The 25,771-nt window shown below is 57.3% G+C and overlaps 7 protein-coding genes and 1 non-coding gene across 8 annotated transcripts; 5 read left to right on the top strand and 3 right to left on the bottom strand.

Moving 5' to 3' along the window:
* Positions 1 to 483: 483 nt before the first annotated feature.
* On the bottom strand, positions 484 to 2,103 carry ACO1O0_006746 (uncharacterized protein; the record flags this gene model as incomplete). Its single annotated transcript, XM_083196127.1, has 1 exon — positions 484 to 2,103. The coding sequence occupies one exon, from the start codon at positions 2,101 to 2,103 to the stop codon at positions 484 to 486; it is 1,620 nt and encodes a 539-aa protein (XP_083049143.1).
* Positions 2,104 to 6,418: 4,315 nt separating this feature from the next.
* On the bottom strand, positions 6,419 to 6,499 carry ACO1O0_006747. Its single transcript has one exon. It is a non-coding gene; the product is annotated as a tRNA-Ser (tRNA).
* A 2,489-nt stretch (positions 6,500 to 8,988) lies between these two features.
* Positions 8,989 to 10,055, top strand: ACO1O0_006748 (serine hydrolase-domain-containing protein; the record flags this gene model as incomplete). The annotated part of the gene is made up of 2 exons (XM_083196128.1): positions 8,989 to 9,008; positions 9,254 to 10,055. The coding sequence occupies 2 exons, from the start codon at positions 8,989 to 8,991 to the stop codon at positions 10,053 to 10,055; spliced, it is 822 nt and encodes a 273-aa protein (XP_083049144.1).
* Positions 10,056 to 10,457: 402 nt separating this feature from the next.
* ACO1O0_006749 (glycoside hydrolase) lies at positions 10,458 to 12,551 on the top strand (the record flags this gene model as incomplete). The annotated part of the gene is made up of 3 exons (XM_083196129.1): positions 10,458 to 10,461; positions 10,715 to 12,363; positions 12,432 to 12,551. The coding sequence occupies 3 exons, from the start codon at positions 10,458 to 10,460 to the stop codon at positions 12,549 to 12,551; spliced, it is 1,773 nt and encodes a 590-aa protein (XP_083049145.1).
* Positions 12,552 to 13,557: 1,006 nt separating this feature from the next.
* Positions 13,558 to 14,666, top strand: ACO1O0_006750 (MDR family NADP-dependent oxidoreductase; the record flags this gene model as incomplete). The annotated part of the gene is made up of 2 exons (XM_083196130.1): positions 13,558 to 14,319; positions 14,388 to 14,666. The coding sequence occupies 2 exons, from the start codon at positions 13,558 to 13,560 to the stop codon at positions 14,664 to 14,666; spliced, it is 1,041 nt and encodes a 346-aa protein (XP_083049146.1).
* A 655-nt stretch (positions 14,667 to 15,321) lies between these two features.
* On the top strand, positions 15,322 to 16,182 carry ACO1O0_006751 (Cyanovirin-N; the record flags this gene model as incomplete). Its single annotated transcript, XM_083196131.1, has 3 exons — positions 15,322 to 15,746; positions 15,826 to 15,950; positions 16,040 to 16,182. The coding sequence occupies 3 exons, from the start codon at positions 15,322 to 15,324 to the stop codon at positions 16,180 to 16,182; spliced, it is 693 nt and encodes a 230-aa protein (XP_083049147.1).
* A 384-nt stretch (positions 16,183 to 16,566) lies between these two features.
* On the top strand, positions 16,567 to 17,123 carry atl1 (6-O-methylguanine DNA methyltransferase; the record flags this gene model as incomplete). Its single annotated transcript, XM_083196132.1, has 3 exons — positions 16,567 to 16,681; positions 16,786 to 16,912; positions 16,982 to 17,123. 3 exons carry the CDS (start codon positions 16,567 to 16,569, stop codon positions 17,121 to 17,123), a joined length of 384 nt encoding a protein of 127 aa, XP_083049148.1.
* Positions 17,124 to 17,665: 542 nt separating this feature from the next.
* ACO1O0_006753 (kinesin) lies at positions 17,666 to 23,235 on the bottom strand (the record flags this gene model as incomplete). The annotated part of the gene is made up of 3 exons (XM_083196133.1): positions 17,666 to 18,250; positions 18,295 to 23,009; positions 23,058 to 23,235. The coding sequence occupies 3 exons, from the start codon at positions 23,233 to 23,235 to the stop codon at positions 17,666 to 17,668; spliced, it is 5,478 nt and encodes a 1,825-aa protein (XP_083049149.1).
* Between the last annotated feature and the right edge of the window lie 2,536 nt (positions 23,236 to 25,771).

Genomic DNA, 25,771 nt, shown 5'->3' on the forward strand with positions numbered 1-25,771 from the left:
GCAAGGTACCAACCAGGTAGGAAGAAGTCCAAACAAAATATCCAAAAAAGCGTTCTAGAAGAAGAAGAAAAGAAGCCACACCCAAGGCCATTCCCAGGCCAGCCACCGGAACTCCGACCCAGAATATGTAGTTTGACGCAGATCTATAGTAACGCGCTGTCGACAGCGAGGTGCGCGCTCGCGGTGATGCTTGTAGAAAAGAAATGGAGGATTTGGCGGTTTATCGGTGCGGACAGATGACGTTGTGGGTCCCTTGGTAGCTCGTTTGTTTGGCAGAAGAGGGAGGGGATTGCTTGTGCAACCGGCCCAAACGATGGCTGTTTCGTCTCATGTCGGCAAACGGGACGTTGCTCCCGGTCGCCGCCGTCCTTTTCATTCCCCTCCCTGTCGAGGGGCTATGGTAATTTGATCGGCGCTGAAGGTCGAGAAGCTTTGTTCATTCTCATTCACGTGGTGTAACCGGTGAATGGTTCCTGGGCCAAATCAAGCCGGGATCCAGACGAGCTCAATGACCCCGTCAATGTTGCTCATGGGCGTTCCATCCTCCAGCACCCAGCGATCGTCGTCCTTTTTGCGTGTGTACGTCTGCAGCACCGACGAGTCAGGGCGGACCTCTGACTGGACGAGCTCCCAGGCAATCTTCTTGCCAGTCCTGTGCAGTGAGGGTCTCTGAGGGCCGAACATGAAGTCGAGATTCCAGCCCTTGTCTTCGGGAGCAGCGTTAAGGGTTCCCTCCTGCTGGGCGTAGTCCCAGTCAATGCCCTTGGGGTAGTGCGCCACCGAGTAGCCAGAAATGACAAAGTCGTCGCTGGTCTGGAAGCGCTGCATGATGCAGTCCTCGCCACAGGTGTGAGCAATCTTGGCAAACTCGCCAGGGCGGGCATTGTGCCAGCCACCTCCACGGTAGTGGTGCAGTGACAGCGGCTTGATGCCCCATTCGTAGAACCCGCTGGGGTCTCCAAAGAAGTCAAGCTGCCAGAGGTTCCAGATAGTTCTCAGGCGTGTGGCGGTGTTCTCGTAGATACACTTGCGCAAAAGGATATCGCCCTGGGGTCCCCAGCCAGAGTTGGACTCGAGAATCTTCTCCTCGGACGTGCAGCTTCCGTATAGTTCGGTAACCTTCTCGGCCATGGGCACCGACAGGAAAACACCCGCACCGCCGAAAGCCTGAGAACCGTGGCGGTCGATGGCACCCACGTCCTCGGACAGGGTCCCAATGTACATCATCCGTGTATGGTCATACTTGCCAAGCTCCTCAATGAGTCCGTGCATATTGGGGAAGAAGGTGTCGTCATCGCAGGTGACGAGCCACTTCTTGTTAGGAGTTTCACGGTGGGTGTAGAGTGTAGGGACGAGGTTGACGTAGCGCACAGCCATCTCAACCGATGAGTCGCCGTGGTACACGTCCACATCGATGCCGACGTCGCCAAGCAGGTTGGCAACTTCTTGGAGCTCTTCGTCCGTGGCGTCGAGGAGCATGAGAAGCAGCTTGCCACCGTTGCTGCGGCCGCGGCTGTCGGTAAGCCAGAAAATCCATTCGTTGATGGGGCTCGTGGCCGGGTCCATGAAGCGGCCGTGGGTGGTAGACACACCAAACATGAAGTCGGAGGCATTCACGGTCGATGGCAGGCCGGAGCGCGGGACCTCGATCTCCAGCGGATCTGCGCACGACTGGTGGCCGTAGTGCTGGCCCAGCTCGACGGTCTTGAACTTGGACGGGAGCAATCTCTGGTTAACTCTTGTCATGGACTTGCGCTCGAGGCCTTCGGTACGAGTAAAGCGGATGTAGCGCTTCATGTACTGGAACTTGTCGTCAAGCTGGTACCTTTCCTTGACCTCGCGCAGGTGATCCATGTCGATATCGCAGTTGGGGACATGGTCGCTCTGGGGCTCGAACTGGAGGACGGGATCTTGCGACGGGGGCATCGGTGTCGACTGGTCGAGGGGCTGCTGCTGGTCGGGTATGACACCGCCAGTTTGGACGCCGGTCTTGCGCAGGAGCTGTGAACGCACGTCGATGGCCTGGTCACTGCGCAGAGTGATGGTCAGGATCACCAGTATGCAGATGGCAGCCACGAGGGCCCGAGTGCAGGCGTTGCGCATGCCGAAAATGCGGTTCGAGCCAGGCAGCCTGGCTCCCATGATATTATCGCGGGTTCGCTGCTGCTAACGCCACGGATGACAGTCTAGGACCGGCCACCTGCGGGTTCCAACGTGCCGGCCAAGTGTTCGTAGTAGTTGCTAAGCGGGGGGGAAGTCGTTGATACCCTCGTTCGGGGCCTCGACCATGCAGTTGTCACTAAACGTTCAACCAGCGCTGTTGTAGAGCGAAATTTCTATGTGGTCGAAACGGAGGTAGCACTGGGCGGTTGGTGTAGTCAAGCGAGTGGCGCGATCAAGCGATCAGTAGGGGAAAAAAGGTAAGACGGAAGCCGGGAACGTAGAGAACAAACGAAGCCCGGGACTGGGACAAGGCCGGGGGACGAAAGGACGGTCGCGGAGGAGAAGAAAGGGAGGTCCCCAAGGACGAGTAGAGGGTGTCGCGGTTGAATAGACGGAAGCAGACGGGGATGGGCGAGGAGAAGAAAGGCGACTGGTGGTTGATGGATGACGGGATGGGGGCCAGGGGAGGGAGGAGGAGCTATTAGCAGCACTAGATACGCAAGCAGACAGCCAGGAGTCGGGGACTCCTGGAAGGGTGCAGACGGGGGGAGGGGGTGTGCACTGTGCAGGGCGTGCCTGGGTCACTGGGTGTGGCCACTGTGGTGGGTTGTTGGTAGGCTCGCTGGGCTGTTGGTGGGCTGGTGGTGGGCCTCGCTCGTCGCAGTGATCCAGATGGGCCCGGAGCGACCTGGGCGCCAACAGGATGGGCGCTGTTCCTGCGTGCCAGCTGGTGGCATCCATGGATCCGTGGGATGGACAGTGACACCACAGCACCGTGACGGTAAACACAGCGACACGGCCCGGGGACGACGACGCAATTGCTTCAGGGTATGAGGGTATGAGGGCCTGAGGGCATGAGCTGTGCACAGTGCGCCCACTGCCACTGTCAGTCTCGTTTATCGGTGCCGAAACGTGGCCCCCACCACGGAATCAAGAACGTCCGCGCTCCATGGGACGGACCATCACTGAAGGCAAGCTCCTCTCCGTCACACTCGGGTACTTTGTACAGATACTACCTATGCAGTGTTGGCCGTTTTGTTTGTTGACAGCCCTAGAGGGCTGATTCCCTATATCCTGAAACCCTGCTGCGTAACATTCAGCCTCTGATACTATTGAAAAGGGTCAGGGTTCCACCCCGCCGAGCCGCCGCCGACCCTCGGGTGCTCCTTGTCTCTGAAAGCTCCCGGGTCCCCATCCCTGCACGACGCCCGTAGACAGCTGGAGCACCTACAGACTACCTGCAGGCGACCCGCATGCCCTGGAACAGCAGCCTAACGGGCCTGGCCACCGCAAGCAGTCCATTATTACTCCAGGAGTCCAGCGACTCCAGAGAGTCCACCCACCTGGTAGTGAGCCCAGCAGTCCAGTGACTCCAGTCCATGGCATTGACAGATGACAGGGCCCAATGTGGCCCCCTGGAGACACGGCATTGGCCAACCACACCGGATCTACACGACAGATGAGGCACTAAAGGACGGAGACAACTTTGCACTGTCTCTCCTTTCCTTCTGCCGAAGAGCTATTTCATCATCGTTCGATCGATTCCCGACAAGTGGCGGGGTCAAGCTTCAGATTGATTGTGGACTGCGCAGAATACTCCGTACATATCCGTAGTCCACAGCACTACGAGTATTACTACCTATGTAGGAGTAGTTTTACGAGCTCGTATGTAGTACTACGGACGTTGGGTGAGCTGACCGGGTGTCATCAATATTTGATGCTTGCGGCCAGGACGGCACTCCCAACACCGGGTGCTCACTGGTCAGCAACACCAGCCAAGTCCTCCAGCACTCTTGGCGCTGCTGACGTCCCTGGATTCTCACCATCTAGACTGCTCCAGTCATCTTGGCCCAATTTCATTCTTTCCGACGTTTTTGGCCTATTTGTTCCAGCTTGTTGCCCGATCTGGCACTAGATGCTCGTATGAATGCTACTGGGTGTCGCATCCGGGACCCAGTAGCGCGTTCAGGTCCCTTAGCACTGGTGACGGTCCTAATGTCTCATCATTCCAGATGCAGCTTCAAAATACGACCAGAGGTGACAGCAATTCATCCAAACATTGTTCTCAATCAAACCAATCTCTCCCCATGGCCGATCTGTAATCATCAAATAGCCATATTAATAACGAAATGCAGCCCTGGCGGTGACACGGTTGACTCCCATCCGCCTGGGCATTCGTATCGCCCTCGGGGCTCGAGTCCAGGCTGGCATGCGGATCTCGCCAGCATCGCAAGACAGCCCACTCGTGTTGACTTGTGGAAGAGCACGCCCTTGGCCACCCCCACGGACCCGAATGTCGCAGAGTCAAAAACGACGCCTGCGAGGCTGAGACAACCCGCGCGAAACCCCAGCGCCACGAGGGCTGTTTTGCTCCCACACACAGACGCAATGCGTCATTGGATCCGGGCCCATGGGACTGAACTCTGCCCTGGAGTGATGAACTTTTTACGAGTTCGAGGGAGGCGCGATCAGTGAGGGAGGGGGCACCACAAAAGAGCCGACAAGACACCACGTTGGCCAGGCTGAAACCTTGTTGCTTGGGAGGGCTTTTTTTGCGAGAATATCCGTATCGTGATGAGCAGAGATGACCATGCCGGGGCCCACCTGTATCTACACGGTGCGTGCGGCATATTTTCCACACTGTAACTCCAGACACTTCTGTGATGCCTTCAACAGTGGTTGAAACCGGCGTTCCTGGTTGCTCGTTTTTAAGGTGACGCGGTGGCAATGTTTATGGTCCACCATCTCCGCACCCAGGAACTGGCTTTTGACTCCATTGGTGATTTTCTATATTTATCATAGTTTAGCTCCAGGTCAGTCCCAGAATAGTACTCGTAACGACCTTTTGAGCCTCTGTCGCTTCAGACGATGAATCTGCCAATGCTCTTGCTGCTCTACGGATATTACCCTCAATCTAGAAGGCCCGCCGTGTTCCGAGGCTCTAACCCTACAAATGCCACATACGTCGTAATTACCATGTAGCATCCGATTATCCGTGCCTATCTTCACCTTGGGCAGACTGCATGGTGTCGCTAACCTCTTCTGGTGACGTCAGAACTTTATTTCCCTGTGGTGCCTCAGCTCCAGACGGCTCCCTTCTTTCGGCGGGCCATTTTGTTCCTGGGGACAATCCGAGGGAATTCTATTCGAACCCAAGACTAGTAGCTCGAAGGCTTATCTCTCCCCCAGCTCCCATTATTCCGTAATTCTACTTGCCGGAAAGACGAATGCGGCCTGCTGCAGCCAGACTATCTGCCTCCGTGATCAGCTACCCTTCCCGTGCAAAATCACTGCCGATCGCCCACCCGTGTACTACTATGTACGGACTACCATTAGCTGCCGGCCAACTGACACGACAGCCGGCTCCAATTGCTGCTAATTGCTACTAAGGATTGGCCGGCCGATCTGTCGATCCCGTCGCGGGTTGATGCTGCTCCACGCCCAAAAGCACCCATCCAACCACCCCGACAACTGTGAAACTCGTCTCTTACCTGTGTGAGAAGGTCCCGGCACGGGCCTCGGCGGGCTCGATGTCGGTAGCCCAGCTTTCCGATTTCCGGTCCTCCGGCTAGCTGGCCATTCAGGCAGGGTGTCCATCTGGCTTGATATTACCGACAATTGATGGAGTTTCAATTTCGAGAGTGTCGTGAAACGAGACAACTACAAACGTCGCAGCCTGCAACCTGGTTTAATCCAGCTTATTCGGCGAATGGGATATTAATACTGGACCGTCTAACCTCCAGCACCCACCGCACGTACATAGTATCTCCATCCACGCTCGGCCTCGTTGACGTTGCCGATCGCATTCGATCACGATCAAGCTTTCCCTACTAACAAACACAGAAGGTGAAGCCCCGGTCTGCACGCAATACTACATGCATGCGTTCCCCGGCTCCGACACTGGCTGCCAATGACGGCGTCACTGCCCAGGAAAGGCATGTCTCCGGCCGTTGACATGCCCGGCGTTTCGACCGGCGACCCTGTTCCATCCAGGTCTAGGGTACCCATCATGGGACACACCTCCGCTCATGCCCGGCATGGTCGACCGGCGCGTTAGCACGGCGCTCCGTCCATCTCCACAAAAGTTGGGTTTGGTTCGGCACCTCTGAACAACATGACTCGAATTGAAAAGCATGCTGCATTATGTATCGTAAAATGAGATTATTGAGTCCGGACGCACTGTAATCTTTTACTCCAACCCCCAATCGCGGTATTTCCAAGAAAACCGCACGGCAACACGGCAAAAAAAAAGAAACGACAAGAGAGAGATTCGAACTCTCGCGGGCGAACCCAACAGCTTAGCAGGCTGTCGCCTTAACCACTCGGCCATCTTGCCATCTGGTGAGATGCGTCTCAATCGTGAGGCTTGGTTTGGCTCGACGGCTAGGACTATTATAGGGGCTGTGACAGCAACAATGATGTTCTCGAAGCATTTTCAACAACACCAGCCCACTAGTACTTAGCATGATGCGGACCACACTTAATGAGTCATTATATGTCAAATTGATTATTATTTTTTTATCAAGTCGAATCCAGAATTATTATCCTAATCATGAGAATATCTATATGCACTCGGCGGCTTCGCTTGACTTCATGTTGGTTCAATTCCTGCTACCGTCTCTCTCCCGGCATGAAGGACGCACCCCCGTCATCCTAATCCTTTATGGTAATCCCCATACATAATTGCTCTAATATGATGAACAGGTAGCATTTGAATGGTAGCTCGATGAACCTCCAGAGAAACCGTTTCGGGAACATGAAGATGTCCTGAAAGAAGAGTTTCTGGGCATGGCCTGGGGGGTCGTCTCCGCACCCCATCGGCTCGGTTTTGAGCGCCTCTGCCCAGGTCCAGACAATGAGGGGGCCGGCAACCAGGCTTGTCAACCATCGGACCCAACTGGCGTTTTTGCGGTGAGCCCTTCGAAGGTCGTAGCCCAGGCCGATGATGGTGTACCCGGCCAAGACGGCCACGGAGCCCGCGCTAAATAAGAGCAACTGTTAGTCTTGGTCCTCGCCAAAGCTGCCCCCATGTGGCTTACAGATGCGCGCATAGGAATGCCAGAGCCACCGCCATGCCTCGGTTCCACTCCCCCGGTGGCCGGGACAAGATGGAGGACATCGGGATTGCCACCAAGACCGAGTTGAAAAGCTCTGAAAAGAAAGTTGGTGCGACGGAGGATCGGATGTCGGCGTATAACACAACTCTGCGCAAAACTAGTTTCCACGCTCTTGCGAATATTAGAACGAATGCGAACTGGTCACGGTAAGAATCTACTATCCGGACTAGCAGCAGGGCGGAGTACTTACAGCTGCCGGTACGATGACCCGGTTGTCACCCGGCAGGTAGACCAGGCCAAGCGCATACGCTACCGTGGAAATGCAAGGCCTCAAGATCTGAGCTGCAAGGCAGCATATGCGGGCCCGCCGATATTTCTCCTGACATTCCATGTCCTGGCCTGGGGCGTGGATGCACATGCACCAAATACAAGTTTCTCGGATCCGGACTTCCCCCATGTAGACGATACAGTAGTGGCGATCAAACACAATGTCTCGATCTGAGACTGCGCAGGGGTAGCATGTCGTGTAGCCTTCGTTATCGTGCAGACGCTTTGTTCTGGAAACCTTGTTGCGAGTTTCCCGCCAGACGAGTTGGTGCGGCGACCAGCAGTTTATGCACACGGAAGCCAGCAGGTCATAGAACAGGTCGTCTCCGAGGACCCGGTGCAGGAACTCTGGGTTAAAGCGTCTGAAGTAGGTCTTGCTGGTGCTGCGTAAAGCTTTGAGGTCGTCGAGGCCGAGTTGACGGAAGATGACCCCGAGGACCTCGACGGGTAGCCGAGAGAAGATGTCCAGCTCGGTGGTGGCCATGTGGGTAATGGGCTGAGGGCGAGCGACGGCGGGACAGCAAATAAACAGTGTCCTATGTAGAGACTGTAGAGTGGGAGGAGGTTTGGAAGTGATTTCGACATTCCAAGGTGAGCTTCTACTATGTATTGATATACATCTCTGTAGAGTGGGGAAGGACAGCTTGGGGAAAGCGTTGGTCAATCAAGAAATGTGCCTCGGGCTGATTATATTCCCAGGTGGTCTGTGAGAGGCCGTATTATTACAATTTGACAGGGGTGCCAATGGGCTGAACCGAGTCCCCGTCACCGGTGTCAGTACGAAATACGATTCTGGGGGGATCGAGATAGACTTTTGGACCTGGGGCGGCCTTGGTGAGAGGCGGCTCTGGAACCATGGCTACCAGCACAAGCATCAAATGTAAATACTCAACACTGCCTCGACAGCAAATGTTGGTTGCAGATAGACAAACAGCCGAGTCCAAACATGAGCCAGGTAGCCAGTCACAGTCCACTTTCTACTTCCAGTTGATTGTGCTCGCGAGCTCGATATCCCAGCGTCAGTGACCAGCCAAGACGAAGCCCGATCGGAGCATCTTGCGGCCCCGCAGGCCCCGGTGCTCGGCGCCGTCCGGAGCTGCCCACACTTGAGACAGAGCAGATACTGGAGTTTTTCCCGTGAGGACCGGATCCTGAGGTAGGCACCCGGATGCGTGTCGTTTGCGTATTTGCTCTACGGTGCATGCCCGAAGGGGAATTTGCTTGAACATGTGCCAAGGGCTCCAGCAGCTATCCCAAACCCCAGCAGCCAGAAGGCCCTAAAATAGCTGCAATGGTCCCTAGATTGGTAGATTGGTCCCTGGAAAGTGGATTGACCCCTGGAATGACGAAACACGCCGGAGCTTCCATGCACCAGGAGGCAGCCTAGAGCATCTAAATTCACCGACGTTATCCATACAGCCCATTTAACGGATCATTTACGATGGCGTCGCTGGAGGACCGGTAAACCCGATCATACCAGCTTCCTAACTCGGTGGCGAGAGTATGAAGTGATATGTAGCAGTGCTGGTGGGGTTGCTATACGATCCATTACGAGTACATGCGAGTGTTGGTAGTAATCGCAGCATCGAGCATCGCAGCACCGCACCTGCAGGAAACCCATAGAACCCTCACACTCGCCTCTTTTCTCGCGCATTTCTCACGCCTCGAGACGTCCACCACCACCACCACCACCGCACCGCCCTCAGCACCACCACGGCCACCATGGCGCTCACAGCCGACAATCAGGGCGACGACGCCTCTCTGCCTCTGCCGCGCATCCTCTGCCTGCACGGCGGCGGCACCAGCGCGGCCATCTTCCGGTTCCAGTGCCGCGCCATCATCCGTCGCCTGGCCTCGTCGTTCCGCCTCGTCTTTGTCGACGCGCCCTTCCTATCGCGCCCGCACCAGGCCATCGTCCCCTACTTTGGCGACCAGGGGCCCTTCTACCGTTGGCTGCGCTGGGACGACGATCACGAGTACGACGATGATGCCGCGGGCAAGATCCTGGACACGTGCCGGCGCGCCATGGACGAGGATGCGGGAACGGGGCCCTGGGTGGCCGTCCTGGGCTTCTCGCAGGGGGCCAAGATTGCTGCCAGCCTTCTGTGGGCGCAGGAGAAGATCGAGGGCGGCCAGGGCCCCTTCAGGTTTGGCGTCGTCATGGCCGGCAGGGCGCCCGTCGTCGTCCTCGACCCGACCGGGAAGATGCCCGCGATCCCACACACGGCCGACGCTGGGCAGACGAGCGCCGAATTCACCGACTGGGCGCCCGACAGCACGGGTGAACACGCCATCGGCATCCCGACGCTGCACGTGCACGGCCTCCAGGATCCTGGCACCGACCTGCATAGGATTATGTCCAGCAACTACTGCAGGGACGGCACGGCCAGGGTCGTCGAGTGGGATGGCGACCACCGCCTGCCCATCCGCCCAGACGACGTCGAGGCCGTCGTGAGCCAGATGCTGGAGCTGGCCCAGGAGACGGGCGTGCTGCTGCCCAGAGAGTGACGGCACTTCAGTTATTACGACGACACGGCTCGACTGCGATTCACCAGCGATACAGCGGAATAGACGTGACCCAATAGACATGATACCCACTGTAGTTTTATGAGTGTTTTTCTCCCACTGTTGAACTACTTGCCTTTTGAGCGACCATGGCAGCTGAACATTGCTTACAGGCAGGCACTGGGCGACAAATTCTGCGAATGTGACACGTAGTACGGAGTACGGCTACATGGTACATGGTGAGACAGGCGGCATATCGGCCACACAAACACAATCCTCACCCAAGGCCACGGCAATCCCAGACGCGCCTGGTGCTCTGGATACTACAAAGGCTCGGAGAGCACCCAAGGCAATCTAGCAACGTTGTGTTCTTTGCTTCCTTCCAGAGTGAGGATCAGGATCGACATGCGTCCGTCCCCCAGCACAGGGACGGATGGTTGGTCCCCACTGATCGGCCGGGCTTTAATCCCTGAGACATGATCGCATGAATGGACCTGTCAAGTCTGTGCTGACCACCGCAGCTCCATCGACGCCCCATGGCCCCATTGTTGCGACGTAATAATATCGCTTGGAGGGCTCTCACCTCCTGTCATCCGACTCCCTGCCTCGCCCTTCTCCTGTCATCAGCGCGGCACCCGATGGCCCAATTCACGTCCCCGAAGCGCCCGATGCTCCCACCAACTTCGAGCACGAGTTCACCGCAATGGCTTACTTCAGGCCGGCCAGGACCCGACCACCCATGGGTCTCCCTCGGAGAGCTCTTCGGCTCCTCGCCATGACTGGCCTCGCCCTCGGCCTCCTCCTCGCGTTGCACATCATACTGCTGCTGCGCGACCACCCGGGATCGCTATTCGTCCCCAGCACCTTCGACTGGGCCGCCGCTCACCAGTTCCACCCTCCAAGCTCCATAAAGCGCCTCCCGACCGGCCGCCCACGCTCGCTGCCTCGCGTCCAGGCACCGCTCAGCGCCTTCCAGAGTCCTCGAACCCCCGATCCCCGTCGCGATGCCGTCCGTAGAGTGTTCAAGCGCAGCTGGGACGCCTACAAGGAAAAGGCCTGGCTCAACGACGAGCTGATGCCCGTGACGGGGGGCCACAGGGAGACGTTTGGTGGCTGGGGAGCCACCCTCGTCGACTCGCTCGACACGCTGTGGATCATGGACATGAAGGCCGACTTTCGCGAGGCCAGCGCGGCCATGGCGGCCATGGACTTTGCCAAGACGGACGCGGGCGCCGCGAACCTGTTCGAGACGACGATCCGGCACCTGGGAGGCCTGCTGGCCGCCTACGACCTCAGCGGTGACCGGGGGCTCCTGAACAAGGCCGTCGAGCTGGGCGATATGCTCTACATGGGCTTTGACACGCCCAACCGTCTCCCGGGCTTCTGGTTCAACTTTGAGGAGGCCCTGGGCGGCAGCCAGCTCGCAGGGACCAACGACGCGTCGGCGGCCCCGTCCTCGCTATGCCTCGAGTTCACGCGTCTGTCGCAGATCACCGGCGACCCCAAGTACTACGCGGCCACGGACCGCGTGACGCGGTTCCTGGAGCGCATCCAGTACAAGACGTCGCTGCCGGGGCTCTGGCCCGTGACGCTGGATTTCCGCCACGAGGAGCCCCGGTACAACACGTACTCCCTGGGCGGGCAGGCCGACTCGCTGTACGAGTACCTCCCCAAGATGCACGCGCTCCTCGGCGGCGTCGACGGCACGTACGAGAAGATGTACCGCGGGGCCATGGACACGGCCGTGCGCCACCTGCTCTACCGGCCCATGCTGCCGGGCCGCGACGACGTGCTCTTCTCGGGCGACGCCAGGGTCCGTCCGGGAGCAGACGACAGCAGGGTGCGGCACAACCTGCAGAGCCAGCACCTCACGTGCTTCGCGGGGGGCATGTTCGGCCTGGGCGGGAAGCTGTTCGGCATCGGCGGGCACGTCGACATGGGCGAGCGGCTGGCCCGGGGCTGCGGCTGGGCGTACGGGCAGTTCCCGACGGGGCTGATGCCCGAGATCTTCAGCCTCGTCGCGTGCGAGACGCTGGACGGGTGCGACTGGGACGAGGAGAGGTGGAGGGAGCTGCGGGACAAGGGCATGCCGCCCGGGTGGAGGAGCACGAGGGAGCCACAGTACATGCTGCGGCCCGAGGCCATCGAGAGCGTGTTCCTGCTGTACCGCATGACGGGCAAGGAGGACCTGAGGGACCTGGCGTGGGACATGTTCCAGGGCATCCTGCGCTCGACCGAGACGGACCTGGCGTACTCGGCCATTGCGGATGTCAGGGTCGAGGGAGAGACCAGGAAGACGGACTCGATGGAGGTAAGTCTGCGGTTATTGGAAGGGGGACTTGGGATGTGTCAACCTGCTAACGCCTGTGCTTGCTCCAGAGCTTCTGGACCGCCGAGACGCTCAAGTACTTTTACCTCATCTTCTCACCGCCGGACCTGATCAGCCTGGACGAGTTCGTGCTCAGCACCGAGGCGCATCCGTTCCGGAGGCCGAGGTGAAGCTGGCCGATGCGAGACCGGCCGCCGCATTATTAATGTCGATGCAGCAGTATGTCATCAACTCGGGCCATGATCATGCAGATGGGCGGCCGGGTCGGAGACGATTCAGCCCGACGGGACGGCCCTGTGGCCATGTATGTAGGAGTCAACCGACAGAGAGCATCGGGCCTTGATCGGGGCGACATGAAGAATCAAAGACGGAATTCCAACGGCATCGCCACCCAGTGGATCCCGGAACGGATTCCACGGCTCGGCCGTCGCGGAGTTACGGAGCCGAAGTGGAGCTCGAAGCAGCTGGACGGATGAACAATTGCACCGCAGCAAGGGTAGCAAGGCCAAACAGGGTTGCAAAAGAGGGGGGGAGGGCCGACTTGTTGCTCCAGAAACTCGAGTAGATTTTTCTATGCTTTGCAAATGGCGCTTCCGGGTCCACGGAGGCGAGGAGTTCTGAACCACGTCTGGAACCGCATCTGGGTCCGATTGCCAGAATAGGTATTGAGCTTACCGAATACCGAAGCGATGCAGTCAGCATCTTGTCTGAGCCATCGTGGGGTTCCTGGGTCAATCGCAAAATACCCACAGACCCCATCGAGGTCTTGGTGGTGATGCCACCGAATTCAGCATGAAAGCCGGGCCAAATACGGATACACTGGGTTGTGAGGTCATAACACCGTCCATCTGAGGTGGAACCGCGACGCTCAAACCGAGGCATTCATGGCGCACGCCATTGGTAATCAGCCATCCCTAATCGACCGCCTCGAGCTTGGGTCGTCGAGGAATGGAACCAACAATGGGCCAGCCATTGACCAGCCATGGACCAGGCCATGGTACCGGCCATTGGATCCTGGGGCTATATTAAAGAGCCAGCCGCTGCTCCGTGGCTTGGACAGCAGCTCCATCATCCACATCTTCTCCTCCAAGCCCTACTACAAGCTACACACGCTTTGAAAGCTCTCCCTCCACCAACCACTAGCAACATTCCAGCAAACCCTTCGTAGCCACCAACATGGCCCCCAACAAGGCATTCGTCTTCAAGAAGATCCCCACGGGCATGCCCGTGCCCGGGGAGCATCTCGCCGTCGAGGACCGACCCATCGACATTGACACGCCCCCCAAGGGCGGCCTCGTCCTCGAGATCCTCTACGCCTCCTTCGATCCATACCTGCGCGGCAAGATGCGCGACCCCAGCATCCAGTCGTACTCGCCGGCATTCCATATCGGCGATGGCATCACCAACTCGGTCATCGCCACCGTCCTCAAGAGCGACACTCCCCACATCCCCGAGGGCGAGACCGTCGTCGCCTACGTCCCCATTGCGCAGTACGCCCGCGTCCAGGACCTCAAGTCCGCCATGGTCCGCAAGGTCGAGAACCCCTACGGCCTCGACCTGGCCCTGTTCCTCGGCCCGCTGGGCATGCCGGGCCTGACCGCCTGGTCCGGTCTTCACAGGATCGGCAAGCCCAAGGAGGGCGAGACCATCTTCATCAGCTCCGCCGCCGGTGCCGTCGGCCAGGTCGTCGGCCAGGTCGCCAAGCGCGAGGGCCTGACCGTCATTGGATCCGTCGGATCCGACGAGAAGCTCGACTTCATCACCAAGGAGCTGGGCTTCGACTCGGGCTTCAACTACAAGAAGGAGACCCCCGCCGCTGCCCTCGAGAGGCTCGCCCCCAATGGAATCGACATTTACTTTGAGAATGTCGGCGGTGATCACCTCGAGGCGGCCCTGGACAAGATGAAACAGGGCGGTCGCATCCCCGTGTGCGGAATGGTACGGACACAAGAAGACCCTTTGAATCCATTGACCTACAGTCGAACCGCAGCTAACAGCCTTTGCAGATCAGCGACTACAACACGCCGCGAGAGGAGCAGAAGGGCGTGAGGAACCTCATCAGGCTCATCGTGAGCAACATCACCATGGAGGGCTTCCTCGTGGCCCTGCCCACCTTCGGCCCGGCCTACTTCCAGGACCACCAGGAGAAGATGCAGAAGTGGCTCCATGAGGGCTCCGTCAAGTCCAAGCTGCACATCACCGATGGCATCGACCAGGCCGCCGAGGGCTTCGTCGGCCTGCTGCAGGGCAAGAACTTTGGCAAGGCGGTCCTCAAGGTGAAATAGGGCTGGCCGGCACGGATACTATAGCATATGTACATAGGTCAATGAGGACATGATTCGAGCGATACTTGGCACGCATATCCGTCGGAGCCACGGTTCTCGGCCTTTTCCCAGTGGCAGCAAGTGTTGGTCGAGTTTGGCCGGTCTTGGTCGTCTTTGTGCGCCGTCAAGACACCCCCCTCTGGCCCAAGCGTTCCCAACGTCCTGGACAGACGCAGGGAGTGAGTGACGGCAAACGCATTCGAGGCTCGTCAAATATTGTTCTTCTCCAGCAACAATAGTAATACTCTAGCAGCGGCGTTTCGAGTTGAGACCCCGTGTATATGACTTGAGTAAGGAGCTGGCTTCCCTCCGACTCGGATGCACCGACAGGCCAATGCCATCCATCTGGCTGCACAAACATACATCTTCTAGATGCATTCCTCGGAAGACAATATTAGCCATGTGTCGTGCCTGCCATGTATAAAACATCAATGACGGCGCATCCATCGAAACCGACCATCTCGACCTCAACCCTACTCCAACCCAATACCAAACAGCAACATCAGCAGACATGATGCACAATATAGTATCAGTCCACCTCTTCCTTCTCCTCCTCTCAGCTCTCTGCAGCGCCGCTGCCATCGAAAAACCGCAGACCTGGCCCCCGGTCATCGACATGAAAGATGTCGAGGTCGCAGAAAACTTTCACGACTACGAGGAAGACGACAGCGGCGGCGTCACCCCGAGGGATCACAAGAAATGGCCCCATGGGCTGTACAACGTGACAGAGATTGAGCTCGTAGACAGCCTCACCGAATACGACAAGATTCCCTTGCCCGACGACGACAACGACGAGGAAGCCGGCCATCTCGAGACCCGTGGCACATGGGGAGGCTTCATGGACACGTGCCGCGACATACGCTTCCTCCTCTCGGACAAAGACATGAAGTACCTGCACAAGACCAGCGTTAAGAGGCCCTACCTGGACTCGCCCATCCTGAGTGCCCGCTGCAGGGACCTGGCCGGCGCTGAGCACTGCAGCCACCTCGAGCTGGGCGGCTGCATGGTGAACTGGAACGGCTTCCTGAACGCCGCAAAGGGGTGAGTGGCGCACATATATATATGTTCTTCAACTTTATCCAGGAACGAGTATTTCTGACCCAGAAATCATGTGCTGTAGGGGCGCCTTCCACCAGTCGTGCATCCAGTGCCGCATCTTTGACACCAAAGGCACCGTGCTGACCTGCAACTGCTACCGCGACTTTGCCAAGTCCTCCTCCGTGATCCTGTCGCAGGTGACTCTGAGTAAGCTTCTATCCCCCTTTGCCTCTTCCCCCCTTCTATATCGAGACAGAGAACCCCCTGCTGACCGGCTGCGACACAAAACAAAAAAGATAAAATCATCCACAACTTTGATGGTCGCCTGCGATGCTTTGCCAAAAGGGGCCCCTGGAAGCCCTGCCCCTGGCTTAAATCGTACGACTTTGAGCTGGATGATGGACACTATGGCGAAAAGGCCGACTACGATATTAAATAGGCCGGGTCCTATTACTGTTCTTTATTTCCTCGACTTGTATTTGGAGGGGTGCTCTCAGTCTACTATTGTGATGGCACTCGGGTCAGATTTCACGCCAAGAAATAACATTGGAGGATGCTTATATGCAGTCCTTGGGTGCCGCGGAGGATAAATTAGTATTGAGCGCGGTCGGGAACCAGACGTCGCTTCTATTCTTTCTAATACCATAACACCTATACAGCCTATACATCTGTTTATCATAGCTTAAGTTAGTTATGTCTTTATCGGGGCGTTGCTCGTACCGCCATCCATTCACGCCCTTTATTGACACGAACGCTCCGTGACGCTTCGCAACAGCATCGAATCAACGAATCTACCCCGAACAATTCCTAAAATCCCCTAGCCATGCCACGCTCAGACGAGGCCGAAGCCTTCTTCTACGGCGTTTATGCTGCCGTCCAGGAAATCCCCTACGGAAAGGTCACCACCTACGGCCACATCGCTGCCCTCGTCGGAACCCGTGAGACAACCTCCCCTCCAAATCTGCCTGTTTACATATATATATATACACAAATATATATATATACCCGTCATCTCAGCTCCCTCTCACTCACACAGTCCCAGCCCAACGCCCCAGGCAGGTCGGCGTCTGCCTCAAGCATCTCCCCTCCGACCCCTCCACCTCACGCTTCCACAATGGAAACGTCCCGTGGCAACGCGTCATCAATGCCAAGGGCATCATCTCGCCCAGGTACGTTCGCCTGTTCTTCTTCCTCGCTGGTCGCTCTCGGCGCTCCCAAAACTCACACCATTCCAAAAGGTCACAGCCCTCTGGGGCCCAGAATCAAGCCGAGGCCTTGCGAGCAGAAGGCGTGCGCGTCACGGCCAACGCCATGGGTGAGCTCATGGTCGACTTTGACGAGTTTGGCTGGTTCCCCGACGCCCTCCCGTCCGAGGCATGACGTGCATGGGGTGCATGAGACATGAGGCATGAGACATGAGGTATGAGGCAAAACACAAGGCACAGGACAATGATCAAATCTCAAAAAGGGCCCCGTAGGGAAATAGTACACATTCGAGGCTATCTATCTGCCATAAAAACTCCCACGGGCGGCGTGGGGCGGGATATAACTCGTAAGATTCGTCGTCCTTCTCATCTTTCGCTCTTCTTCCAACATGAAGATGACACAAAGCAAGAAATGCCCCAATTTCTCACCCAGCAAAAACCAAACAGAGCAAAGTATCGACGACAGTCGGGTGAAGCGAACAAAGTGGGCGAGGGTTGAGTGAGCGAAGGGAAGAGAACAGGGAATTGGTACATCTCTCATTGTACGTCGAGTGGGCGTGTATAGTGGTATACTTTTGAAAGCGCGGGCAAAAGACGGTCCATTCCAAACTCCGGCCATAAAAGAAAAGAAATCAGAAAAATCAACGGAACAAGCTGCAGAAAGAAAAGGAAGCTTGCGCCATCCATCACCGCCGTGGGAGAGCAGCGCAGCCCCCCCTAGAAGCAGTTCAAACTGCCCTTCTTCTTCTTGCCCTTGTTGATGGCGTTCATCCGGTCCTCGAGCTGCTTGCGTGCTGCCTCGGCAGCCTGGCGCTTCTTGCGCTCCTCCTCGACAGCCTGCAAGCTCCACCTGTTGTCATGTTGCGCCTCGGGCGCAGGGCGATCTTTCAGGGTCTTGAGCTCGCCCTCGAGCTCACTAGCCTTCCTCTTCCACGCATCGCAGTCGGCCTTGACCTTGTTGGACTGCTTCTCCAGGTCTGTCAGGGCCTCCTCCAGCGTCTGTGTCAGCTGGCGCTCAGCATATAGGTGCTTCTCGATGGTCCGGATGCGGGCCTCCTGGTCCTCGGTGATCTGTGAGATATTGCCGAGGTTGTCCTTGCTAACGGGCCGCATCGACGTCGTCGGGGAGCTAGGAGGAATACTGGGAGGTGGAGGGGACGTAGCACCGTTAGGCAGAGGCGGCAAGGGGATGGCAGGTGGCGGGGATGGAAGAGAGGTGTGGGATGCGCTCTTGCGCACAGTCGAGTTGGAATTGGATCGCTTGACTTCGGCGTTGGCCACCTCCTCGTACTTGGCCTGTGTCTGTTAGTCAAAGAGTCGCGCATCAACGGCACTGATCTACTCACTTGCAACGAGGCATACTCCTCCCGAATCGTGTCCAACTCGGCCTGCATCCGCACACGCACACTCGATGCCTCCTCAATCTGCGAGTTGCGCTCGCTCTGTAGCGTGCTGAGTCGGTTGTTGGTCATCTGAGCTTCGTCAAAGTTGTTCTGCAGCTGCTCCTCAAGCTCCTCTACCAGACGGCTGTTCTTCTTGTTCCGGCCCTCAAGGTCAGTGAGCTTGCTCTTGACGGCGGATACCTGCACGGCAACAGAGGCGGTGGTCTCAGGTACCACCTCAGCGAGCGCTTTCTTGGCGGCCTCAAGGTCCTGCATGATGGTGTCGTTGATAGAAGATAGCTCGGAGACGTGAGACTCCATCTCACCCGTCTTCTTGCGCTCCTCAACCAACATCTTCTGATCGGCCACCAGCGTCTCGATCCGTTCTCCAAGCTTCTCTATGCTGACCTCGACACCCAGAGCCGTCGCCACCTGAGTAGCAACGTTAATCAACTCGTCCCGGGTATTCGCCAGATCCACCTCAAGCTTCTGAATAGCCTCTGAATGCTCGCTCATAAGCACCTCAACCTGCTCCTCGTAGCCCTTCTGCTCGCGAGACTGGAGCTCAGCTAGCTCCTGGGCGTGATTGGCCTTGAGCAGGTCCATGCCCTCTTGGTGCGACTTGGTGGCCTGCTCGTGCGCCGCAATCTGATCCTCAAGCTTAACGATGAGCTCCTGGTGGCGCGCCGCCTCGGCAGTAGCAATATCGAGGGCCTTGGCGGTTTGGTCATGCGTAGCAATCTGCTCCTCAAGCTTGACGATAAAGTCCTGATGCTGCGCGGCCTCGGCAGTAGCACCATCGAGGGCCTTGCTAGCCTCATCCAGCTGAGCTCGTACCCTAAGGTGAGCTTCCGTCTCGTTACTAAGCTTCGACTTAGCATCAGCGTGCGTCTTCTCCAGTTCGGCCACCTTGGTGGCGTTGCTGTTGATGATGGCTTTGTACTCGTCAATCTCGCTGCGGAGGAAGTTGATCAGATTATGCTGCTTCTCCTCGGCTTCCCGGGCTGCCTCGTCCTTCTCGGCGTTAGGTTCTGACTCGGCGAGTTTGGCGTTCGCAGCAACGATCTGGGCCTCGAGCTGCTCAATGGTGCTGCGCAGCTCCGTTTCCGTGCCCTGCACCGAATCGAGGGTCGACTTGTGTTTGCCCTCCCAACCGCTTAGCTCAGCCTCGAGCTGCTCAATCGTGGTGCGCAGCTCCGTCTCCTTGCCCTGCATCGAATCAAGGGCTGACTTATGTTTTCTCTCCCAATCACTCAGCTCAGCTTCAAGCTGCGCAACCTTGTCGTCGTTGGTAACCTTGGCTGTAGGGGAAACATCTCCGGTCTCGTTGGCCACAGCGATACGGGCACGGAGACCCTCCAGCTCGGTCAGCAACTCACCCTCACGGGCGACGTGCGCATCCCGCATCGCCATCATCTGCTTCTCGCTCTGTTCAAGCTCATCGCGGAGGTTGGCCACCATCGGCATATCCATGGGGCTTGCCGTCAAGCTGGAGCGTTCGCGCGTTAGGCCAGAGATGATGGTCATCTTAGTCTCCATCTCCTTCTTGGCTGCCGCGATATCACTCTCGAGCTCCTGGATACGCTCACTGCGGGAATGCAGTTCGTGCATGGCTGCGTTGATGTTGACCTCAAAGTTCTGCATGACTTCAGGGTTGCCTTCAAAGTTGTCGTTGGCAATGTTTCGCAGCGAAGCAAAAGAGCGATGGGCGCGATCGATGAGAAGGTTCTGGCTTGATTTGCGGCGGAACATGGGGACACTCGTGCGTGGGGAGGGTGCCTCCCTGGCCTTGGTTACTTCTGTCTTAAGCTCCTCAACCATATCCAGCGTCTCGTTATGCTTCGCCTCGAGCTGGGCATAGCGGTCGGCAAGCTCCTTTTCAGCTGCCTCGCGCTCCTCAGAGAGCACCTTGAGGCGCTGGAGCTCAGCTTCGATCAGCGCCCTGTCGGGTTGCGTGTCGGCCTCTCCATTCAAGGAGGAGGAGCCGGGTGTGTAGGTCAGGTCCTCTGTTGAATCGCTGGGCTTGGTGGTTGCCGTCTCGTCCTCGGAGGTGATATCACCATTGGACGTGTCCACGGTAACAGGCGAGTCCATAGCTGATGATAATTCCGAGGAGAGCGATCGCGAAGCTGAGGAACGCAACCCAGCCTTCGAATCGCTCTCCTTGGTCTCCGATAAAAAAGAATCAGGACGCTCAATGGCGGCTGCCTCGGAAAGAACCGAGTCTCGGACGCGTTGCTTGCTGTGACGCGCCTCGTCGACAGCATCCTGCAGTTCCGCAACCTTGGACATGGCTTCCTCATACTTGGCGTGCAGCATGTCATACTGGTTAACGGTTGTCTCGTGCTCGACGCGAAGGTCGATCAGTTCTTGTGTCATATTCTCAAGCTTGTCCTGGACATAGCGCGTCTGAGCAGACTCCTGGTGGTCAGCCTCCGCGCTCTCTTCCACCTTCTCGACAGCGGCAGCAGCGGCAGCAGGAGGCGCCTCCTCAGTCTCTTCCTTGACAGTGGTGATCTTGGGGTCGGCGTTTCCGGCATCCTCGTCATCCTCAGGAATAGGATCCTCCATCTGGCTATGGCGGCTGACGTGCGACTGGGCTCGGGAGTGTCCGGCGGTGCTGCTTCGACGGCGGCCGACTCCATTGTTCGTGGGTTCTCGGGCATCCGACTCGGGCTGCTTGGCCTCCTGGACATCATCCAACTCGTGCAGCAACGTATCGAGCTTCCCCAGGCTGCGTTGGCGCTCAACAACCTGCTCGAGCCTGTCAATCTCACGCTGCATCAGGTCTGCATCCTGGTCCGACTCAGCAAGACGCTCCTCGAGCGTCGAGATGTACTCCTCGCAGGAAGTCTCGTTCTCGCGAACACGCGAAATTTCCTTGCGCAGTTCCATGATAATGGCCGCATTCTTCTCCTCGCCGCTGGTGTGGCCATCCAACTTGGACTCAAGATCGTGAAGGTAATTTTCAGTGTTCGCCTCGCGATCCATGAGCTTCTGCAGACGATTCTGCAGCTGGTTGTTGATGGTCTCGGAGTAGGCACACTTAGTCTCCTTCTCAAGCAGACTAGCCTCCGTGCTCGAGAGAGTGCTGCGTGTGCTAGAAAGAGACTGCTCGAGGGACTGTATGGTCTTCTCATACTCGAGAACCACCTGCTCCACAGCTTGAGCGAACGAGTTGGAGCGGTTGAGACGGTCTGTGGCGCTGTCGCCCGCCTCGTCTATATGGGCCCCACTACCACTGGACTCATCCTCTCGCGCCCTAGCCAATTCGGCAATCAGCCTCGCATGGCGCTGGCTAAGAGCTGTGTAGTTTTCCTGCGTGTCCAGGAGTTGGTTCTGAAGTTCGGATTCGCGCTCGCTGTGTCGGTCGGCCTTGTCGTTGGATCCCGAGTTAAGGCGGCGAGGGCTCGGCTCGCGGCGGTTCGAACTGTTGCTAATCTGCTCACGAAGGAAAGCGACCTCGGCCTTAAGACGGTCGATGACAGCCTGCTTGTCCCCCTCCTCAATCTCCTGTATCCGCGGTTTCGACTGGATGGCACGGGCGCGCTGTGCGTATTGCACAGTGTTTAGGGTCTCGCTAAGGTGAAACTCGGCAGGAGTGACGCAAGCAATCATGTACGTGATGGCGTTACCGCCCAAAGAGTCCTGGAGCAGGCGCGTCAGCTTTGAGTCGCGATAGGACACATGCGAGCCGGCCTGGCGAGACGACAGCTGGCTAATGACCTTGCCTAGCGCTGCCAGGCCTGCATTGATGGAAATGCCTTCCTTCGCCCTCTCCCCATGTGCGCCAGTATTCTTCAGCCGTTCACTACCCGCAAGATCGACAAAGTGGAGCTTGCTGTCAGTCGTAATTGAGGTCTCGCTTCCAGACATTGCTTCGAGGGGGACTGAGTAGCGCTTTTCGGCGTTGGACCTTCGACGCTGGATGAGGTTCAGGGAGAAGACGGCGTGTGATCGCGAAGACTTGGCGTTGATAGCAGTTGCGTCGGTCTGGCGGATAGACGAGCCAAAGTTGAGCGCGTTCATGAGATCCTCGACAGACGAGATGTCGACCTGACGAAGGCCAGTCAGGATAATGTTGCCCTTGACGTCTTCACGTATAGCTACGCTGCCTCGCTCGCCGGCAGGCGTGGTGTCAGAGACGAGAAGATCGCGGAGCTGTTCGTTATAGATTTCCACGTATGTGGCCTTCAGGGACCAGTTGCGGTCACCGAGTGCATTCTGCTGACCATAGCCCCTAGGAGTCTTGAGGTGTGACAGAGAATTGCGATTGGATGACTTGTTGACTGGCGGCGGCGCCTTGGAAACGTCGAGATTCTCGAAAAGCGCCCTGGCAGCACGCGGGACGACTCCCATCATTTCCTCGTCGTGCTGCTCGTTAGGTCCCGAAGTGCCCATGGTGTATGATTTACCCGCACCAGACTGGCCGTAGGCGAGGAGCGAGACATTGTAGCCTTGTGTGAAGGCATTGACCGAATCGCTGAGGTACTCCCAAATTCCATCCTGCATCACGTCTTCGCTGAAGACGCGGTCAAAGACGAAGAGTTTGCGCCCCTGAGGTGAGTCGATGGACAGACTGGTATTGGAGGTGGTCTGGACCATAGATCGTTGAAATCGCTGGGGAATGAGCTCGTAGCCCGGGTCGGTGGGCTTCAGAGGCGGGCGGACTCGTACAGCTAGGCATGTCAGCCAATATCAAGGACAGAAGTTTCCGCAATACATACCAACTTTGACGGCGGTGCGACTGTCATCATCCGAGGCTCTACTGCCACTGCCGGTGGCAGTTTTGGTGCCGCCGCCGCCGGTCATACTTAGACGGCTGCTACTTCTGCCAGAAGGCCGGGCGATGGCGCTCGGCGGCCGCTGGTGCGGGCTTGGAGAAGCTGGCGGCGAGGAAGCCATGGTGACGGCTGGGCTGTCGGGGGCGAGTTGGCGTGGGGAAGACGCGAATCGAAAAGGATCGTGGTGAAGCAGCCCTGCCGGAGGGTGGTAAAAAGGGTTGTCAGGCCTTCATAGGCTGTGTTGCTCCTCTTTTTCCTCTTGTCGCGTCAACTCTGCCTCTGGACCTGGCGTCGTGGTGATATCGTGATGATCGATCCTGAGGAGTGGCCTGAGCGAGAGGAACGGGAAACCCGAGGGTGGTAGTAGTACTATGTACGAGTATTATGGAGACGGCGAGGGCGTGTGGGGGGTTTTTAATTAACCACGCGTCGAGCCGCCTAGGTGGTGGGCTCCTCGGCCGTTGGAACGGGCGCGATGCAGTCCGCAGTCCGAAGTCCGTAAGTAGTCCGTAATAGTACTTCGTATAGCAGCCTTTATGAAGGGCGCTCAGGTGGAAAGAATGAGGGGCTTCCCGAAGGATGATGACGATGACGGGAATGGAATATAGAGACAAGAGAGAGTTTCACTTTGTCCCCTCGATTGCGAGACCCGGCGAAGACAGTCCGTGCAAAAAAAGAAAGGGGAAACCAGCGCAGTGGACAGGGTCGGGTGGAAGAAAAAAATCCAGGGGCAGGAGCACCCAAGCACCAAGCACCCAAGGAAGTCACCGTTCACAGGCTTTGACGCGCAGGCTGGACACAACAACTGCACACAATGGGAGCAAAGAACCAGGGGAGCACCCGTAGACAATCCCACTGCGGTTTAGGCCTCTGGAAGCTGCGCCTATAGCGGACAGGTCCCCGTCACCAGGCCCTGGACCATACCCAGGAAGGAAATGTGGAGCCAATCAGAGACCCTGCCGTTGCTTCCTCAGCTCCAGAGGGCTGCCAGGCCAGCAGTGCCTACCCGCCACCATCACATCCACGGTTTGCACGGATCCAGGGGCCCTCGACCTCACCAGGGCACAGATCACTGGGAACTCCAAGTTCCGTCGCTCAACCTGTCTCAAAAGACTCAACCATTCTTTCTCCGGACCACATGGACATCGGGCACCATTTTGATCCACTTGCATATATATTTCAGCCACTCTGTTACTATGAGTAGAGGTCGGCGTTTGGTTGCCTATTGAAGAACAAACACATGCCGCTGGTCCAGCCTGCAAGCGACCTACGAGTACTACCACTACCATTACCATGTACTATGTGGTAGTATGACTACCCAACAGATACTCCGTACTCCATCCGGAGTACGTACTTCGCAGATAATTAATCTGCTTGCCCAAAGTTGGTGTGAAGCTGCTGGGGAGCCCAGCGACCGAGGTACGTGAGTGGACGGGTCGGCGTGAAAGTGGGGGTGCCATGTCGGTGTCAGGGGCGCCATTTGCAAGCTGCTCCCCAAGGTCAGTGCCCCATTTGCCGAGACAGCGGACACGGCGAGCCACATCAAGGACAAGATGACCAGTGAATAATACTCGCACCTTCTCTGTTCGAGGAGAAGCCATCAACCCCCAGCCACACATGCGCGCTTTTGCCAGCATCATATGCTTGTGCACATCGAGGGCGAGTTCAATGTGTCTTGGGCAGTCGCAGAAGCCTCTGTAGAGTCGGAGCCTCGGAGGCTCCAGTTACGCAGTCCATGACACTTTAGGACATGCAAACTCGGACAAGCCTGACAGGTCGACCATCCTCCCAGCCCAAAACAAAAAAAAAACCCCCCGGGACGACCATGTCCGCACAGTCCCCGTCGACGTTCGTCCGGCACGTATCCGTAGTTCCGCACAAATACTTAGTAACCTGGCCCAGGCTGCCGTGAGCTCGGCAGTTCTAGCGAGTCCATGACCTCCAGATGAGCTCGATGTGATAGAGACAGTGGCAGAAGAGGCTGAGCAAGCCAGGCCGCCGCCAGAGCACACCCAAAGCTCTGAACCCTCGTTTCACTCTGCTCCGGGAGCCCGGACCCCCGGCCCCGCCCGAGCCCCTTATTTATTCCCCCAGCCACCAACCAGCCTTGCCTTTGTCCAAAAGCTGACAAGATGGGGGCGCAAGAGCGTTAGTGACGGTCCGGCATCGTCGTCCACGTTCACATCCGAGCGGAACGTCACGTTGTTTCTAGTGCAGCTTCGAACAGCCCGGGGGTCTTCGTACAAATACTTCGTACCAGCTAACGTGTCGCAGGCGGCGATCTGCCAGCTGCGACAAAGCCACAGTGATGGACACGGACCTACCAAGCGGCAGTTTCTCCATCAAGTTCATACTAGTAGTATACGTACGAGTACGAAGTACTACGGTACCTACTTCGTACGTGCCATTAACTCATCAAACATCTACATACCTTACACACGGAGTAGTGGTACCAAGTAATATCACTTGTCCCATTTAGCAAACTGTGTATCCAGTGCAGCGTCCTCACCATATGCGTACATTCAAGTTATCGAAACAAGGAGGCTATGGCTATTCAATTCAACCCGGTGCTGTGTGCAACCGTCGTCTTGGTCCCAAGGAAGCTAGTAGTCCATCGAAGAGTGGCGGTCCATTTGCTCCCTATATAGCGTCAGCAT

This window comes from Amphichorda felina, assembly GCF_050947745.1.
Source record: "Amphichorda felina strain 45539 chromosome Unknown scaffold_6, whole genome shotgun sequence".
NCBI classification, from domain to species: domain Eukaryota; kingdom Fungi; phylum Ascomycota; class Sordariomycetes; order Hypocreales; family Bionectriaceae; genus Amphichorda; species Amphichorda felina.